We start from the raw sequence: 18150 nt of genomic DNA, 5'->3' as shown, positions 1-18150 counted from the left end.
TCATTAACTCATGGGAGCTTATGGTCGGCCTCGACGCTAATAGCCAGGAGATCAATCAGATCTTGGGTTCGTACTTGGCCCATGGAGATCAACGAATTCAATCACCATAACCGCTGATTAAAGCTATGGCTCCGATGGCAGTCGGTGATGTTATTCCAGATGACACTCTCACCGACTTCGACGATGAGGACAAGGTCCAATCCGTCGGCGTCCACTCCCTCACCGTCGATAAAAAAGTCATCCTCTTCGGCGTCCCCGGTGCCTTCACCCCACTTGCAGTTTGAAGCACGTGCCTGGATTCATTGAGAAAGCAGACGAGCTTAAATCGAAAGGTGTTGAGAAAATTCTGTGTCATAACGAAAAGGAAAAGAAAAAGCAAGGGATGTCTAGAGAAAGCAAAAGCAAAAAAGAAGACGCAATGAAAAAATTAAAAGAAAAAGCAAGGGATGTCTGGAGAAAGCAAAAGCAAAAAGAATACGCAATGGAAAAATGAAAAGAAAAAGCAAGGGATGTCTGGAGAAAGCAAAAGCAAAAAAAAGACGCAATGAACAAAGAGAAAAGTAAAAGCAAAAGCAGAAAGCAAAAGAGGATAAAAAGAAGCAGACATAATTGTGGTGGTGATGGCATGCAGAAGAGGGAATTATAGGCGTGACCCATTGAGCAGATGGTTGGATTTATTTTTTCATTATGTAATTTGTTTTTCTTATCTTTCGGAGACATCTGTATAAACCCCATCAGAGAGTAATAAAAAAAAAAGGACAAGCCCAAAATAATGGGCTGCAATGTCGTGTGGAGGGCGGAAGTCCATATGCCTAAAAGAGCCAGGCCCTCTATTATCACCAACCAGGTGATCAAAAGTACGTCCAGTACTACAAAAAATTATTCGGTAGTCTGCCGCTATTACCACCAACTAGGTGATCAAAAGTACGTTCGGTACTACAAAAAATTATTCGCAGTCTGCCTCTATTATCACCAACCAGGTGATCAAAAGTACATCCAGTACTTCAAAATCATACATGAGCATTACTCATGTCAATCATACATAAACATTCATGAGCATCACTCATGTCAATCATACATAAACATTCATGACCATCATTCATGTCAACATTCATGAGCGCATCACTCATGTCAACATCCATGAGCATCACTCATGTCAATCAACATAAACATTCATGAGCATCACTCATGTCAATCTAGCTTCAAAAGCTTCATTTACAGAGTTTTAGCTTTGAAAGCTTCATTTACAGAGTTCTAAGCTTCGAAAGCTTCATTTATAAAACTCCAACTTCGAAAGCTTCATTTACAGAGCTCTAGCTTTAAAAGCTTCATTTACAGAACTCTAGCTTCAAAAGCTTCATTTACAGAGCTCTAGCTTCAAAAGTTTCATTTACAGAGCTCTAGCTTCAAAGCTTCAACTTGCAAAGCTTTACCTACAAAGCTTCAGTGCATGGTCCACAAAGACCACCTCTGAATAACCGCCATTTCGGCCCATACATGGATTCAATTTAAAGTCTCCAGCCAACAGACTTTATTGACCGAAGACTTGAGGGACTACATTATGTACCATATATTGGGCCTTAATTGGGCCTAATGAAAAATACTTGGGGGACTTAGCCCATTATTTATTTATGTATTGAGGAGCAATCCTTTATTCTATAAAAGGGACTCCCTTACTTTCATTAGAGAGCACCCATTATTTATGTACTGAGAGCGATCCTTTATTTTATAAAAGGGACTCACTCACCTTCATTAGAGAGCATCACCGCCAGCTGAGCAATCGCCTCGCCGCGAGCATCACTCCTAACCCATCACTTATGTATTGAGGAGCGAACCCTTATTCTATAAAAGGGACTCCCTCACCATCATTAGAGAGTATCGCCGCCTACTGAGCAACCGTCTCGCCGTGAGCATCAACTCTAGCCCATCATTTATGTATTGAGGAGCGAGCCCTTATTCTATAAAAGGGACTCCCTCACCTTCAACGCCACAAGCAGAGCCAACCAAGGCAACATAAGCCACAACCAGAGCAGCCTGGCAACATGTGCTACTTCTGGTTGAGCATCATTTCGGATTGGGCACCGTCTCATATCGAGTATCAGTTCTAGACGACATCTAGTTACTTTGGCCCACACATGGACTGAATTTCAAGTCTCCAGCCAAAAGACTCTCTTGACTGAAGACTTGAGGGACTACTGTTTGTACCATACTTAAGGCCTCCGTATTTAGATCTCGTATAAATACTCAGGGGGACTCAAATGTAATTATGTAATAAAGGAAGGGGCAAATATGTTATAAGTGAGGAGCCCTTATTCTATAAAATGACTCCTCACTCTCCTCATTAAGAGAGGCCAATTCTTAGGCCACACCCTTACCCTTTCAGAGCTCTCATCCTCATAGAGAAGCTCCCTCTCCCTTATAATCCTCTCAGAGAAATACAATCAATGTGAACGTAGCCCAAACATTGGGGTGAACCACGATACATCTTGTGTTATTTACATTCCTTGCAAATTCACGGTCGGATTTACATTGTTCCAAAACTCCTCCGGTTTTGTGCATCAACAAAATTTAATCATTATTAATGTCTTGGTTAACAGACTTGACAATGATTAAAGGAGGCACTGCCCTGAACTCCCTTCATCTTGGACATACAACATTATGAATTAAAAGTCCTTGTTTATAAGGCAAGAAAAAGAACTTAATGCATATTTAACCCATGCGACAATCCTTTGATAAAGAAGAAGTCTAAATAACTTGAGGCACAAGTAATCGACTTAATTCACACCCATTTAACAATCTGTTATACAAAGATAACAGTGGGCCCCTCATATCTTTGTTAGTTTTGATAGTGAGTCTCAAGGCCTAGACCAAAGGTCCCACAAAGGCACCTTTCAAATTAACCATAAACTCATCTTGCAGCACACCAAACAGCAAGGTCTTGCCCGACTGGCAAGAAATAGCCATTTCCCTAGGGAGCTGTGGAGGAATCAGATCCAGAATCCAACCCGAACAATTTTTGTTTTACCATCTTGAAGAAAAGCTCAAATGGGTTGCAGCATGAACGAATCTAATGTGAATTTCTAGGGTTCTAGTTAGTGAAGAAAAACCAAACGCGATTGAGTTGGTTTTATCTTGGATGCTTAGTTGTGAGAGAGAATGGCGTTGTTTTTATTTTTTTATATGAAGTAAGCTTCAATAGCTGAGTTGGATGCTTTCTTTCCAATTAGACCAGAATTTATAAGATGGCATGCTGCTTTCTCTGAAGATGGTCATTTGGATACAGCTAAAGTGCTTGGACGAATCCAATGGTGGGGTCTGAGAATTCTTGTTAGGTTGCTTTGATCCAAATAGCACATTCGATGAACGAAATCAGCTCAGGCAGTGCCATAGGTAATATATAAAAAAAAGGTTATTTTGGGAATAATAGTGGGTGGGGAAATAACATTTTAATTTTTTAAGTTTATGTGGTGGGTGAAATTATAATGTGGGTCGGAAAATAAGACAATGAGGTGGGTCTAGTAGCTCTCCGAAACAATTGTCACACTGTCAACCGGGATAAAAGATATTACGTGGAGTTGGTGTAGCAAAAAAGGAGAAATTGAAAAGGGTAGTAGAATGGGTGAAGAAGAGGAACTCAAGATCTCCATGGATGTCAACTGCAGGAGGAAAACTCTCGAGAAACTGAAAAGGGTAGTAGAATGGGTGAAGAAGAGGAACTCAAGATCTCCATGGATGTCAACTGCAGGAGGAAAACTCTCGAGAAACTGAAAAGGGTAGTAGAATGGGTGAAGAAGAGGAACTCAAGATCTCCATGGACATGCTTTTCACTTTTGCAACACTAACCAATTCTTGCAAGGCCTTTTTTTACGCGCCTGTTGCTGAAATTTTTCTGCCCTTCAACTCAATATCTCATGATCAATGTGAGTCGTTTAACAAGGAAGACATGTTTATTAGTAGGAAACTGTATAAAGCCGGTGATGGCGGTGTGGCGAGAGATCTCATTTGCACAGGCTGCCAGCTTTGTGGTTCCCCATTGGAGCTCGAAAGGTATGTGATCAAAGATCAGACATATTGTATTATGCTTTGTTTGCGTTGCAAGGTAGTTATGAGTACGGAATTTATGTCGATGGAAAATGTTTTGGTGCCTTGTTGTTGCAGTGAGAACGTGTTTAAGCATAATGCAGTTGCGCTTTATTGTTCAGAAAGCTTGAACCACCTTCATGCCATAAGCTCCATATACAGGGTCTTTATGTTATGACTTTGTTTTCCCACTGATCAACTTTCGTGCTGTTCGAATTTAGTTTATGCCAACTATTCCCCCATGATTTGTTCCAATCTGATTGCTTTCTGAGTTCTTGTTTATTATATACATGTTAAACACGGTTGTTCTTCTGACTGCAGTTATATGTGTGGGACAAAGCGGATTATGCACCGTTCCTGGTCAGAAACAAGGCCGCAGAGCTCTTGTTCGGGAACATCAGGGCTGAAAGAGTGTTCGTACTATAAGGGGAAAAAGCAAGCCGGAAAAGTTGATTCGAAAGATGTTCCGACACATACTAGTCTAAATGCCAAAGCGGCCTGGCAACCTAAAGCGGCTGAGGGAGGTGTTGTGGTTTCTTATTCAGCAGACAGAGACAAGAAGAGCTTGGAATCAAAGGGGAAACACTGCTGAAAACAATGCTGCAGCAAGGAAAGAACAACCCTTTGAAATTCGAAGTCAATGCAAATGCCGTTTTTGTTTAGACAAGGCAAATGGGAGGTTTGAAATGGTTTCTGTGCAGTTGCCATGCTTCAAAACCAAATAATCTTCAAACTATGTATTGTTTATCAAGAATTAAGAGTTTCTCTTTGTAATTATACATCGTATATTATAAGTCACAACATTTGCTGCTGAACAACTTTAAAGTAATTTTCATACAGGTATTTCCAAGATAAATAAAAACAGAGGAATTAGAATTCTCTGCTTCGAATGAACTCATGGAATTGTGCCATGCGAGGGAGATTAAATTGACGTTATGTCATTAACAAATTTCGTGTGATTATTAACCCATGAAAAAGGGAAGGCATAATTCAAGCAAAGGGGTCATTCAACAGGTTCGACTATTAAGCTTTTACAGTAAAGAAATTTGAAGAGAAAACTGACAGCAGCCAAACACGGGCATATGATCCATATGCTTAAGAGTCAAGACTATGATTCCGCCCCAGTCTCAGCAAATGAAGCATCAGTTGCAGATTTCTGGGCTTCTAATAGCTTCGCTTGGCATTCTGCATGTTCTCTTTCACACTGAGTGATTCCCATTATAATATCAAGCATGGTACCTGTTGTGCCGAAGAACACAAGCGGCGCTAAAGATTTCCTTTTTATCCCCACTGGAATCGCTAACAAAGCCCCTGCTACAGAGAAAACCCAAGTGCCCATTGCGCTGCAGATAGCCATGCACAGCATCATACAACTACACTTTAAGCTAGCACATAAATCAGAATAAACTTAAATGGGAAAGACTGTATCAACGATAAAGTGAAATTTGCCATGCTCTAATGAAGTTGAGTGATGTATTGCTGGTTTAGCCAGATGATATTCGGAATGTATTAATAAACTAATATTCCAGAAATTTTATTTATGATTTTTCTGATAAACACATAATTTTTCTCTTTCGTGTAACGGCATGGGTCAATGAGACAATTAAAACAATTGAACTGAGTAGAAACCTCTGCAGGATTGCGAACCATAAAACTGTGGAAGAAAACATCAGAGAAACTGTGTATGGAGTCCAATGAGTCAATAACTAATACTGACGGGAGCAAAAACATGCTCGAATTACTTGTACAAGTTTTAGTAGACAGGTCTAAATTCTCCATGATAGCTAGAAGTCACTATAGTCAAATGTACAAGTATCCTGGTTTATAACAAAATCTTAAAGTTCAACACGAAATTGGTGATCTCCTAGCTCTATGAGGATTTGTTAATATCAATTTGTTTGATATTCAATATGCATAAAATTATATTGGTTAAACTGTCCAAGATATGCACAACTTAAGAGTATCTGAACAACAAAGAAAAACTTTTGGATCAAAATAATAGAACATCTATGGAGATGTGCAACAAGCAGAACCTTCCAACGCAATAAATCCGTTGATGAAAGCTTCAGAAAACGATTACTCACAAAAATTTCCAAAGAGAAGCTTCCAATATGTTAAACTGAATCCCAAAGAGAAGCTTCCAATATGTTAAACTGAATCATGATTGGTGATCTAGAACTAGAAGTTAAATTTCACTAGAAAACAAGTGGCACCCTCAAGAACTGAAGAAATGGTTTTCCTTCTAGGTCTGGAGCTGAAGAAACGGTTAAATATGCGAATACAAAGCTCAAAAAAGATCAAGTATGCTCAAAACAGGTAGAGAGGCTTCTTCTTAAATCTTAGCTAATCGCATAATTGTTCAACACATCCAATCCAACTAGATACCCCGTCACTGCCAATACAATACCACTCATCATGGACATGATACATCCCTAATCCACTACTAATATCTCCATATATGGGTGAATTTCGAAGAACCACAAAAATTGAAAACCATCTTTCTCTGGTTTTAGCTACACAAAAATTGAAAGCAAAAGTAGAAATAATAATGTAAAACTACAAAAGTCACAGAAAGGAAGGATTAAACTGACTTGGCAACTGAGCAGTCCTCAAGCTGCTTTACAGTCTCTTGGCTTCCCATCTCTCTCCGGTTTTAGCTACACCTGTGCTTACGAGTAGCAATCCACTTCAATCCTATTCCACTCTCCAGTCAGTTTCGACAAAGCGACATTTTACTACTCCAATACACGAGAAGCAAATTTCAAAATGTTGGATTATGGTTAATCACCAAATACCCTAAAGAAACTCAAAAATCCCATTGAAATGCATAAACAAAACCGAGAGGAATGAACAAAAAGCAATTGAATTTGGAAAATTAAAAAAGTACCCATTGAAATGCAAGGCAAATGAAGCTCACCTGATCAGACACACGGCCGAGAAGTTGAAGATTTCATCACAATCCTCCTCAAAGATCAAAACTTTGATTTTGTGCCCCCTGAGCCTGATTCGGGTCATAGCTTACATGGGCCGGGTGGAATTTGGGGGCGGAGGGGGGGTCGGGAAAAAGCCCAAATCCCGGCCCAACTGGTATAAAGGAGTTTCAGACTCTCTTACAGGGGAACGAGGAGAGAGATGATGAGAGGTGCGGGAGGTCCTCTTCTATGCATAGGCGATCTGCTGAGCGACGTGGGGGAATCAGATGCTTCGCCGCCACCGCAACAACCTGAGACCTCTTCGTCTTCTTTTGTTTCCAGCTCCGATCAGAGCTTGGACCTCACCAAGTTGTTCCAGGTTTTCCTTTTTTCACAATCTCATTTGCTTTTTTGATTCGCTTTTTGTGAATTGCAAGAACAATTCGGTGGGTTTTCCACATTTTTGTTTGGAAAACCGAAAACCCATTAGGTGGATTTTTCGGTTGTAGAATCCTTTTTGATAGGAAGATCAAAGATGGACAAAAGTAAACAACTTTTATGTGGAATTTGCTTATGTAAGAAACACTTCCGCTCATAAACGCTCTTGCTAGAAGTGCTTTTATTAGAATTACATTGAAATTTTTATTAAAAGTCAAAGTGCTTCTATGACCCAAAGAACTTTTATGTTTTAGTGCGAAATGTAGTCAGAAACGCTTTTAGTCCTAATATACTTTTAGCCTTTTCAGAAGTGGTCCCAAACAGACCCTTAGACTTTAGAGATCATGGGTAAACCTGGTTCCTTTTGTAATATGCCTTGTGTATATGATCTTCAGATCTTGTTAATAAAGTTTTGCTGAACTGCTGTTCTGAAAGAAAAGGTTTCAGTGTCTAATAACGTAGTTTTGCAATTGCATTCTCTTATTGTTGTATGGGGGTGTTCCTTACTCTATATACTATCTTCGTTTTAGGAGAACTATGAGCAGCTGAATGAGGCGCTTGACGGTACAGATCATTCATGGGCAGCTCTTACTTTGAAGGTGATGAATGATCTTATCAGAATGTATGAATGACATATCTATAGATTCTGCTAGGATGATTAATGTTCCACTTCTTCTTACCGCGCCATTGTTTCTTCTCCATAATTTGTGCAGCGCCTAGTATGCTATCTAACATTTAGATACTTTTTCTTGCATGGTAAACATTTTATTTTTTGGGCTCGGATGTGTGCGTGTGTGTTTTTTGTTTTTGGGGGTGGAACATTCACATGATTTTAATTGTAGATTATTCTTTGTTCATTATTTTGGGAAATTAGTGTCTTGTAGGTTGTAGAATGTAGATGTGTGTTTTTTCACATGATTTTAAATGGGAAATTAGTGTCTTTAGGTTGTAGAATGTAGATGTGTTTTTTTTTTTTTTTTTTGGGGGGGGGGGGGGGGGACATTCACATGATTTTAATTGTAGATTATTCTTTGTTCATTATTTTGGGAAATTAGTGTCTTGTAGGTTGTGGAATGTAGATCATTATACTCAAGCAATTTTATATTCCTTTTGGCACGATGAATTGCATTACAATTGGTCAATTAGCACTCACATAAATAGGTATATAGAGAGAATAGTCTCATATCTCATAACTTACGAGACAAATGATATCAAAACATAACAAAATAATATATAACCCAGTTTATATTTTCACATAACTACGTAAATATTCCCTATAAGATTTTCACGTAACTATGTCCCTATATGATTTCTATATGCATGGTTGGAAAAATACTTAAAGAAATAAACTCCCCCTAATGCATTTGACATCACTGTGACTGAGTCTGTGATGTTAGTGTTTATGATCTCTGTGTGTGGTAATAGAGGTATCAGAGCAATTTTGTTCAAGCAGAAAATCAATGAGATGATGATCTCTGCTCGAAGAGCATGAAAGAATGGAGATGCGAGAAACTCGGAGTCGTAGCTCCTTGGATTCGATTTAGGTGTAACTGAGTCCATGCTTACAGAAATGGAAATGGAGGTGAGTTATAGCCGTTGGAGGGGCACTCACTCATCCAACTCACACACTCGCGTGCACAACACATGATCAACTATAAGTGAGTTGTTATGACATGTGGCACACATGTAGCCTATTACCTTTGTTTTAATCTCAGCCCTACATTACAAACTAAGAACAAACACTCAAAATTGAAAGGAAACATGTAACTTGGATCAAATGCAGTTGCGGAAGCTTAAGCACCAACACTCCCTTCTAAGCTGGCTGCTGATTTGACTCCAACATTTCTCTAAAATAGTTGAACTTCTCCTTTGGCAGTGCCTTGGTCAAGATATCGGCCATTTGTTCCTCGGATTTGCAGTAAACAAGCTCAATTTCCTTCTCTTGGATTGCCTCCCTGATGAAGTGAAATTTCCTACTGATGTGCCTTGTTTTCTGGTGAAATAATGTATTCTTATCACATTAGCAATGTAGGCTCCACTTGTTCTTCCCCAAAGTCTTCTAGACTAGAACAAATCTCAGCTACTTGGCTTGTGAAGTTGCTTCAGCTGCACTCACATATTCAACCTCTGTAGTGGATAATGCCACTGTTTTTTGCTTGATTGAAGCCCAAGAAAACACACATGATCCCAGATTGAAGGCATACCCTAAGGTGTTTCTCATATCATCCTCACTGCTAGCCCAATCACTATCACAATATCCCATAAAAAGAGCTGATTTTCCCTTCACATACTCAATGCTAAAATCCAAAGTACCTTGAATGTATCTCAATACCCTTTTTTCTGTTCCCATATGTTTCTTAGTTGGATTATGCATTAATCTTGCCAAGAGACTAGCACCAAACATAATGTCTGGTCTAGTGGCACTAAGGTACAACAAACTTCGTACCAATTTTCTATGTTCAGACTCATGTGCAGCCTCACTTCCATCATTCTTGCATAGCCTGTCATGTGCTGCAAGTGGTGTTCCCACAGATTTATAGTCCTTTAGGCCAAATTTCTCCAACAGCTTCATTGCATACTTCTTCTGATGAATGAAGATTTTCTTCTTTGTTTGTATAACTCCCATACCAAGGAAATGGTGCAGCAATGCCAAATGTCATCTCATAATGCTGCATCATGTCATTTTTGAACTCCTCAAGCATTGTGACACTACTTCCAGAGTACACAATATCATCAACATGTAGAGAAACAATGAGAATTCTTGAGTTTTCAACCTTTGTGTATAAGGTGGCTTCACTTGGACTCTTTTGAAAACCAGCCTATGTAAAATAGGAATCAATTTCATCATACCAAGCTCTTGGAGCTTGCTTAAGGCCATATAATGCTGTATTCAGCTTGTACACTTAATCCTCCTTGCCTTGAATGACAAATCCTTGAGGTTGATCGACATAAATCTCCTTCTTGAGTACACCATTAAGAAAAGCAGACTTTACATCCAACTGAAATAGCTGCCAGTCCTTTTGAGCTGCAAGAGCTATCAGTGTTCTTATGGTGTCTAGCCTAGCAACTGGTGCACAGGTTTCATTAAAGTCAATATCTGGCTTTGCAACCAATCTGGCTTTGTTCTTTTGTATTGTCCCATCTTGGTTCAACATATGACAGGTTTGCTAGAAGGCCTATCAACCAGCATCCATGTATGGTTCTTTTCAATCATATCTAGCTCAGCTTGCATAGCCTTCTTCCAAGAATCATCCTGAGCTGCCTCTTCATAATTCTCAGGTTTTAAATGCATACATTGCACTGAGCCATAACTTCATCCAGGGCTCTCCACTTCTTTGGAGTGAAGTCATAGCTCTGTGATAGACTCAAGTCCCCCTGTGAACTTGGACAATCAATGTTTGAACTCAATTATTCCTGTGGAGTGGTAGGAGCAATCGTAGAAGATACTAACTCTTCTTGTTCTTCTGAGTTGGAACTGGTTCAATTTCTGCATTACCAGTAGTGGTTGGTACACTGAAATACTTCTTAGAGCTTGCTTCCCATTTCCAGCTACCATTCTCATCAAATACCACATCCCTGGATAGGATAATCTTCGTAGTGATAGGATCAAAGACCCTGAATCCTTTTTCACTGGTGCCATATCCCACAAAAATGAACTTGTGATTGTTACACTCAAGCTTGTGTCTCAGATTTAATGGAACATGAACATAGCATATTGAACCAAAGACATTCAAGTGTGCAATTCCTGCTTCAAGTGTGTAATCACTCTCTTCAGATGATTCTGGGATAGTAAACCCATTTTCTACAAGCTCCCAAAGTCCATGAGACTTGAGAATGGATTGCATTCTGATTCTCCAGAATTCATAGTTTTCACCATTGAAAACTGGAGTGCGAAGCTCAGAACTCGTTAATCAGCCATATTAGACTCGGAGCTTCGATTTTCACAGGCTTTCAAAGCACGATTCTACAGCAATGAAGCCCGATGAAAGTGATTCGCTGAAGAACACAGAAATCACAGATTCATGCCCAAATTAAAGCGACGAACTTGGCTTTGAGGCCATGTTTAGTGTTTATGATCTCTGTGTGTGGTAATAGAGATATCAGAGCAACTTTATTCAAGCAGAAAATTAATAAGATGATGATCTCTGCTCGGAGAGCATGAAAGAATGGAGATGCGAGAAACTCGGAGTTGTAGCTCCTTGGATTCGATTTAGGTGTAACTGAATTGATGCATATAGAAATGGAAATGGAGGTGAGTAACAGCCGATGGAGGCGCACTCACTCATCCAACTCTCACACTCACTTGAACAACACATGCTCACCTATAAGTGAGTTGTTATGACATGTGGCACACATGTAGCCTATTAGCTTTGTTTTAATCTCAGCCCTACATTACAAACTAAGAACAAGCACTCCAAATTGAAAGGAAACATGTAACTTGGATCAAATGCAGCTGCAGAAGCTTAAGCACCAAGATGTGACACCATATTAGTCACAGAAAGTCCCAAAACTTGCCTGGACAAAAAGATAGGACAAAATTATAACCAAAAAAAAGTTTGGACACCATATAATTTTGTTCTTTGTTCAACAACATAATGTTACCATTGATATTTAGATTTATAGATTATGGGACTTTTCTGTGTTATGGTGTAAACAATTGTTGTGACTCGTAATATGGTGTAGATTCTGAAGTTTTTATCTTTTAATTATTCCAGTTATGCAGTGCTTTGGAAACTGCAAACAAGTTAGTTCAGTCAACAAACTCAAATGTCATGTCAATGTCGGAGAAGGTTGGAGAGCTTGAGGGAGTTATCAAGAGGGCAGATTCTGCCATATCAGCAGCAAGGGTCGTTCATGGTTCACTAAACAAAAAGGAAGGACCACTTATTGGCAATCAAAATGCCAAATGATCCATGTCTTGTCGAGAGCCAGGTTAGTTAATTCGATCAAGGGAAAAAATGTGAAAATACTAAGCCTTAGAAACTGCGGTGTTTGCTGTTAAAAAAGTCTTTTCCTTTGCTTTTCTTCATTTTCACAACAAAATGTATCATACAATAGGAGTAAGAAAGCGAACCTGTCTGATGCAAAAGGGAGATGTAACTATCAATTATCCATCTTGTATGGATAGAACAAATCTATCTCTTGCTTATTTCCTGAGATGCCTCGTCAAACTGAGAGTTTTGGTTTCTACGGTTTTAAGATATATTCCAACACAGAGGTCATCACCTCACTGGCATAGAAAACTTCTCGTTTTATTCCTATTTGGTTGATATTATTTGTGAATCGACAATGTTGTAAAAATCTGTCTTGATATTCTCATTTTGGTAGTTATTGGTTCTTGCATTCTTGTTTACTAACTGTGGCCAAAAAGCTCTCTCTTAGAATATAGCATCGACAGTCTTATTGCTTTGGCTATATTTTCAATTAAATGATTGCAAGCTTCGTTGACGGATCTGAAGCTGGGACATCATTGCTGAGATGAATATTGTTTAGAAATCTGTAGATCGTAAGTTTCTTGTGTGAGAAATCGTTGACTAGCATAGAGTCGTTTTCTGCTCCATATATGGTTGCAGCGCAATACTAGACCATAGAGGATTCTATGGACACTAAAAGATTGTCCTCCGACGTCAGTTTTTGTAAATACAACATCCATTTTTGCTCTAGTTCCTCAAATTTTTGTTCTTATTGTGAAAAAAAAAAAGAACGGTTTAACTTTATTGATCTCCATTTGAGTGACTTTGTATATAAGTGTAGCTTTTGAAATGCTTGAATCTCAAGTGTGCAGAGATGAATTTAGAATTTTCGACCAAAAAAAGAGTTGATTTTGTGGTTTCCATATATAATCACTTTGGTGGAAATTCTCTCCCGTGCATTTTTCTTCAGGACTGAATGGGTTGGGATCTAACTAGTTGAGATTTAGTTAAATCTCAAACGTGTACACGTTAAAAACATGCGTAGGTCAGCAAGGCTCATCACTCTAAACTATATTACGAAGTGGCCTGAAAAATCCACTAGGAAATTTTGAACAGATTCATAACTCTACCAGGTTATAAAGTTTGAAACCCATATCCTTAGCAACCCATAACACAACAAAACCCAAGTGCAGTTCAATTTAGTCCTACAAGTCTGGTTCAAAACACTTCTCAATTTACCAACCTCTTCAATTCAACAGATTCTTAAATACATTTTCGTTTCAATACTCCTTTGCCAACGAGACCCAAGGGTGACCAGCGTGTGTTCCAACCCACTTCAAATCAGAAAGAAAGAAAAGGAATTCTATCCTGTGCACATAGGTTTTGCGCACATATCTCGTATGGACAATATATTCCCACTATATTAACAGTATAATGACAACACAGTTTTTATTATTATCAGTATGGTGAAAATACGACGTTAATACACTATCAATATGGGTAATGCACAACCCATGCGTGGGCAGGCGAGCCACTTAAATGTTTACGTTGACAAATTGGACGCATGGGGATCATTTGATAATAAATTTGGGCCTCAGTGTGAAAGAAGCACATTTTAACTCGATCCATATTTGATACTATTATTATTATTATTATTTTTTTTTTTTTTGAACGAGTATATTTGATACTGTCTAAAAGGTAAGAGTTGGGGTTAACTTAGAGCAGACTCCAAGTCACTTGGAGATTGCTAAAGAGAATCCTAGTCCTAAATGAGTTGGATATTTGTATCGATAAGATCATCGCCAAATCTTGAGTATCAGTTAAGGATCAAATAAGATCGTTTTGCGATTCTACTCCTAAATGAATTAGGTCATCTAACACCATTATATCAAGACCTCACTGCCCCTCCTCCAAAGTGTGCACTTCTAAGCCTTAGAGGGCTTTTGAACGACACCACACCAGTGTTCTCCCAATAGCTCTTCGTAGAGCTCTAGATGACGTCCTCCTTGGTTGCGTCGAGCTAGTTTGGAAGAATTGTTTGTCCTCAATCACGAGACGTCACCTTGTTGAACCAATTTTAGTCATCAACATGGAAAATGAGGGATAGAGAGTGTAGAAGAAATGTATAAGGAAAGGTACACAAAATGAAAATTAAAACCAAAAACTATTATAAGTTGTTTTCACTTTCAAAATTTTATTTTCATTCATTTTCCATTCCGTCTTGCCACCCCTTTATCATCCCTTATTTTCTTGCCACGTGATATTCCCATGTCTCACTCACAAAAAATATAATAAAAATAGAAAGCAAAACAGTTATCAAACAGCCCCTTGAAGTTTGAGGTGATTTTGATAGGGGTAGTGTTATCTATACACCCATTTTTACTTCGGATTGATTGAATTGAAGATGATCAATAGCCAAAAATTAATAAGAGTATGAGAGGTAAAATTGGGTGTTGAAATAGCATTGTACTTTTGAAAATGGGCCATGAGGTTTCAATTCTCACATTGCACCCTAAGGTTTTGAGATTGTATCGATTTACACGTTATGTATCTTTGAACGTCAAATCATCCGCAAAATTGATGAGTTTTTCTTTGTCATTGTGGTGCAAACATGGCTTACATGTCAGGCCATACAGAGTCTCAAACTGACTGCCTCATTAATTTAATAAATTATCATATAATCAATCAGACCTAAGACACACAACAACAACAACAACAACAAAGCCTTTTCCCACTAAGTGGGGTCGGCTATATGAATCCTAGAACGCCATTGCGCTCGGTTTTGTGTCATGTCCTCCGTTAGATCCAAGTACTCTAAGTCTTTTCTTAGGGTCTCTTCCAAAGTTTTCCTAGGTCTTCCTCTACCCCTTCGGCCCTGAACCTCTGTCCCGTGGTCACATCTTCGAACCGGAGCGTCAGTAGGCCTTCTTTGCACATGTCCAAACCACCGTAACCGATTTTCTCTCCTATTTCCTTCAATTTCGGCTACTCCTACTTTACTTCGGATATCCTCATTCCTAATCTTATCCTTTCTCGTGTGCCCACACATCCAACGAAGCATCCTCATCTCCACTACACCTACGTGTTGATGCTTCACCGCCCAACATTCTATGCCATACAGCATTGCCGGCCTTATTGCCGTCCTATAAAATTTTCCCTTGAGCTTCAGTGGCCTACGACGGTCACACAACACACCGGATGGACTCTTCCACTTCATCCATCCAGCTTGTATTCTATGGATGAGATCTCCATCAAATTCTTCGTTCTTTTGCAAGATAGATCCTAGGTAGCGAAACGGTCGCTCTTTGGTATTTCCTGACCTCCGATCCTCACCCCTAACTCATTTTGGCCTCCGTTTGCACTGAACTTGCACTCCATATATTATGTCTTTGATCGGCTTAGGTGAGGACCTTTAGATTCCAACACTTCTCTCTAAAGGTTAAGCTTCGCGTTTACCCCTTCCTGCGTTTCATCTATCAACACTATATCGTTTGCGAAAAGCATACACCAAAGAATATCATCTTAAATATTAAGTTTGTGATCTTCGCTAGATTGCTCCGGTCATTAGTGTGGATAAGTATGTAAATGGATAGAGACAGGAAGCAAACACAAGATGTACGTGGTTCACCCAGATTGGCTACGTCCACGGAGTAAAAGAGTTCTCATTAATTGTGAAGAGTTTACACAGTATATAGGTTCAAGCTCTCCTTTAGTGAGTACAAGTGAATGATTTAGTACAAATGACATTAGAAAATATTGTGGAAGAATGATCTCGTAATCACGAAACTTTTAAGTACCGAAGTGTGGTATCGTCTTCACTTGCCTTATCTGTCTCATAGGTAGATGTGGCATCTTCTTTGGAAGTACTCTTCCTCCCTCCAGGGGTGGTATCTTTAACTGGTGGAGATGCACAAGGTAATGTATCAATTTCACTTGACGCTTACTTGTAGTTTCAGGCTTGGTCAAGCGCGATACAAACCATGTAGTAGGAGTCCCCCAAGTCGCCGAGCTAGGGGATCTGCTGAAAGAGGTGACAAACAAGGTAAGCAATCAGAGCTCCAAGCAATCAGTCCCAGATCAGAAGTTTGATTTTGAGTTCCGGCTGATTGTTATCCTTCTCCTTATCTTGCAGGTAGCATGAAGGATAAAGAGAAGAAAAGGAGAAAAGGTGATATGAGATACTTTTGTTTTTGAAGAAGTAACTTTCCACAGGCTTATTCTTGAACTGGGCTGGAGGGTTTTCTTGTTTCCCCCAGTGTATAAGGCCGACTGAAGAATTTGAGGGTCAAAACAAGTCCATCAAATCTAGAGTACGTTCGACCCTGCTGATATGGGATACTTTTGCTGTTGACAAAGTAGTGGATGTATCGGCACGTGGTTGCGCTTGTCTCCACATGCTTCCTTGTATCCTTCTCACTTGCCCTATTTGTTCCTCACGCAGATGTGGTATCTTCTCGGGAAGCATAAGATGTTGAAGATGAGTACTCGAGAGCAATGGGGTTCCAGGCAGTCAGTTCCGGACTGGAAGCTTGATTCCAAGTGCTGAATGATTGCTCTCTTTCTCCTTGTCTTGCAGGTAAGAACAAGGCCAAAGGAAAAGACAGGGAAAAAGCATGATATGGGATACTCTTAATTTTAACCCTGATGATATGAGATATTCTTGCTCTAGTGTAGCTTGTTTGCAGAGGTATTCTCGGGGGGAAAGAAAGCTGAGTATTTCGAGAGGCTTCGTTGGGAGTGCCTTTTCAGATATGAGGAAGGGTTGAGCATTTTTGCAGGTCTGCCTGTCCGTTGAGGATGGAGGTCGACATATATAGGAGTCTCCCTAACAAGGAGTAATACTATTCTTTTACCCTGCTTGGTCATAGCACGGTAGTGGGAGCTGCCAACTTCACGTGTTTTAACTCTGTCAGAGCACTTTGAAAAAATGGTCTGTGGTATCTGGAAAGCTGATGTTACGTGTGAAGATTACAGATAAGCTTTATCCAAGGAGATCTAGCTCTCGAAGTTGAGAAAGCGGTGTGAGGATTACAAACAAGCTTTATCTAAGGGGCTCTCGAAGTTGAGAAAGCGGTGCCTCTTCGGTTTTCGAACAAGCAATCCTGTCGGGGATCTGTCTCTCGAGATTCGGAGAACAGTGCCTTTTCGATTTTTAAGAAAGCAATCCTGCTAGGAGTCTGGCTCTCGAGATTCGGAGAGCGGTGTCTCGTCGCTTTTTGAGAAAGTAAACACGTTGGGAGTCTGGCTCTCGAGATTCGGAGGACGGTGTCTTTTCAATCTTGAAGCAAACAATCTTGTTTGAAGTGTTTTCTCGAATGTGAGTAAAGGTTAGGCCTGTTTACTAGTCTACCTTGCCACGGAGCACAGAGGTTAACCCACAGTGACTTTCCAATTATCCAGCAATGGTCCTGTTCCTTTACCCTTGTGGGTAATAATATGGTAGCTAGACCTTCAAAATTTATGTGTCTAAACTTTGTTAGTGCTGTTTCTTTGCTATTCTTTTACCCTTCTTGGTCATAGCGATGTAATGGGAGCTGCAAGCTTCACGTGTCTAAACTTTGTCAGAGATTTTTGGCAAAGTTATCTGTGGTACCCGTGAGCTGATGTTGCGTGTGGAAAGTGAATGATTGAACAGTAACATTCACGTGCTTTCTACTTTACTAGAAATCTTCGACAGAATGCCCGTAATTTCCGCAAAGTTGAGTGTGCATGTGACAGGTGCTGACAAGGCTGAAAAAGCAGGTGCCTCTTCGATTTCTGAGATCGGCCCTCGTGGTCTCTGAGCAGCCCAGCTTTTGAGAAAGCAA

The 18150-nt window shown here is 39.6% G+C and overlaps 3 protein-coding genes across 6 annotated transcripts; 2 read left to right on the top strand and 1 right to left on the bottom strand.

The window, feature by feature from the left end:
• Positions 1-3753: 3753 nt before the first annotated feature.
• On the top strand, positions 3754-4854 carry LOC126604647 (uncharacterized). Its single transcript, XM_050271930.1, has 2 exons — positions 3754-4047; positions 4402-4854. Exons 1-2 carry the CDS (start codon positions 3782-3784, stop codon positions 4670-4672), a joined length of 537 nt encoding a protein of 178 aa, XP_050127887.1. The 5' UTR covers positions 3754-3781; the 3' UTR covers positions 4673-4854.
• Positions 4855-4998: 144 nt separating this feature from the next.
• On the bottom strand, positions 4999-7122 carry LOC126604649 (uncharacterized). 4 transcript variants are annotated; one of them, XR_007616704.1, is made up of 3 exons: positions 6998-7122; positions 6672-6815; positions 5275-5423 (listed from the first exon to the last, which is right to left on the bottom strand). XR_007616704.1 is itself a non-coding variant. In XM_050271932.1 (2 exons), exons 1-2 carry the CDS (start codon positions 7093-7095, stop codon positions 5189-5191), a joined length of 333 nt encoding a protein of 110 aa, XP_050127889.1. In that variant the 3' UTR covers positions 4999-5188. The 4 variants fall into 4 exon arrangements, 3 of the variants coding, with proteins under 3 accessions (XP_050127889.1, XP_050127890.1, XP_050127891.1); XM_050271932.1 differs by lacking the exon at positions 6672-6815 and having other exon boundaries at positions 4999-5423; positions 6998-7095; XM_050271933.1 differs by lacking the exon at positions 6998-7122 and having other exon boundaries at positions 4999-5453; positions 6672-6879.
• Positions 7123-7212: 90 nt separating this feature from the next.
• Positions 7213-12783, top strand: LOC126604648 (uncharacterized). Its single transcript, XM_050271931.1, has 3 exons — positions 7213-7371; positions 7961-8029; positions 12146-12783. The coding sequence occupies exons 1-3, from the start codon at positions 7213-7215 to the stop codon at positions 12338-12340; spliced, it is 423 nt and encodes a 140-aa protein (XP_050127888.1). The 3' UTR covers positions 12341-12783.
• The last annotated feature ends 5367 nt before the right edge of the window (positions 12784-18150 follow it).

Source organism: Malus sylvestris, chromosome 15, assembly GCF_916048215.2.
Source record: "Malus sylvestris chromosome 15, drMalSylv7.2, whole genome shotgun sequence".
Lineage (NCBI taxonomy): Eukaryota > Viridiplantae > Streptophyta > Magnoliopsida > Rosales > Rosaceae > Malus > Malus sylvestris.
Note: the sequence above shows the minus strand (reverse complement) of the source record. Positions and strands in the feature narration are given on the sequence as shown.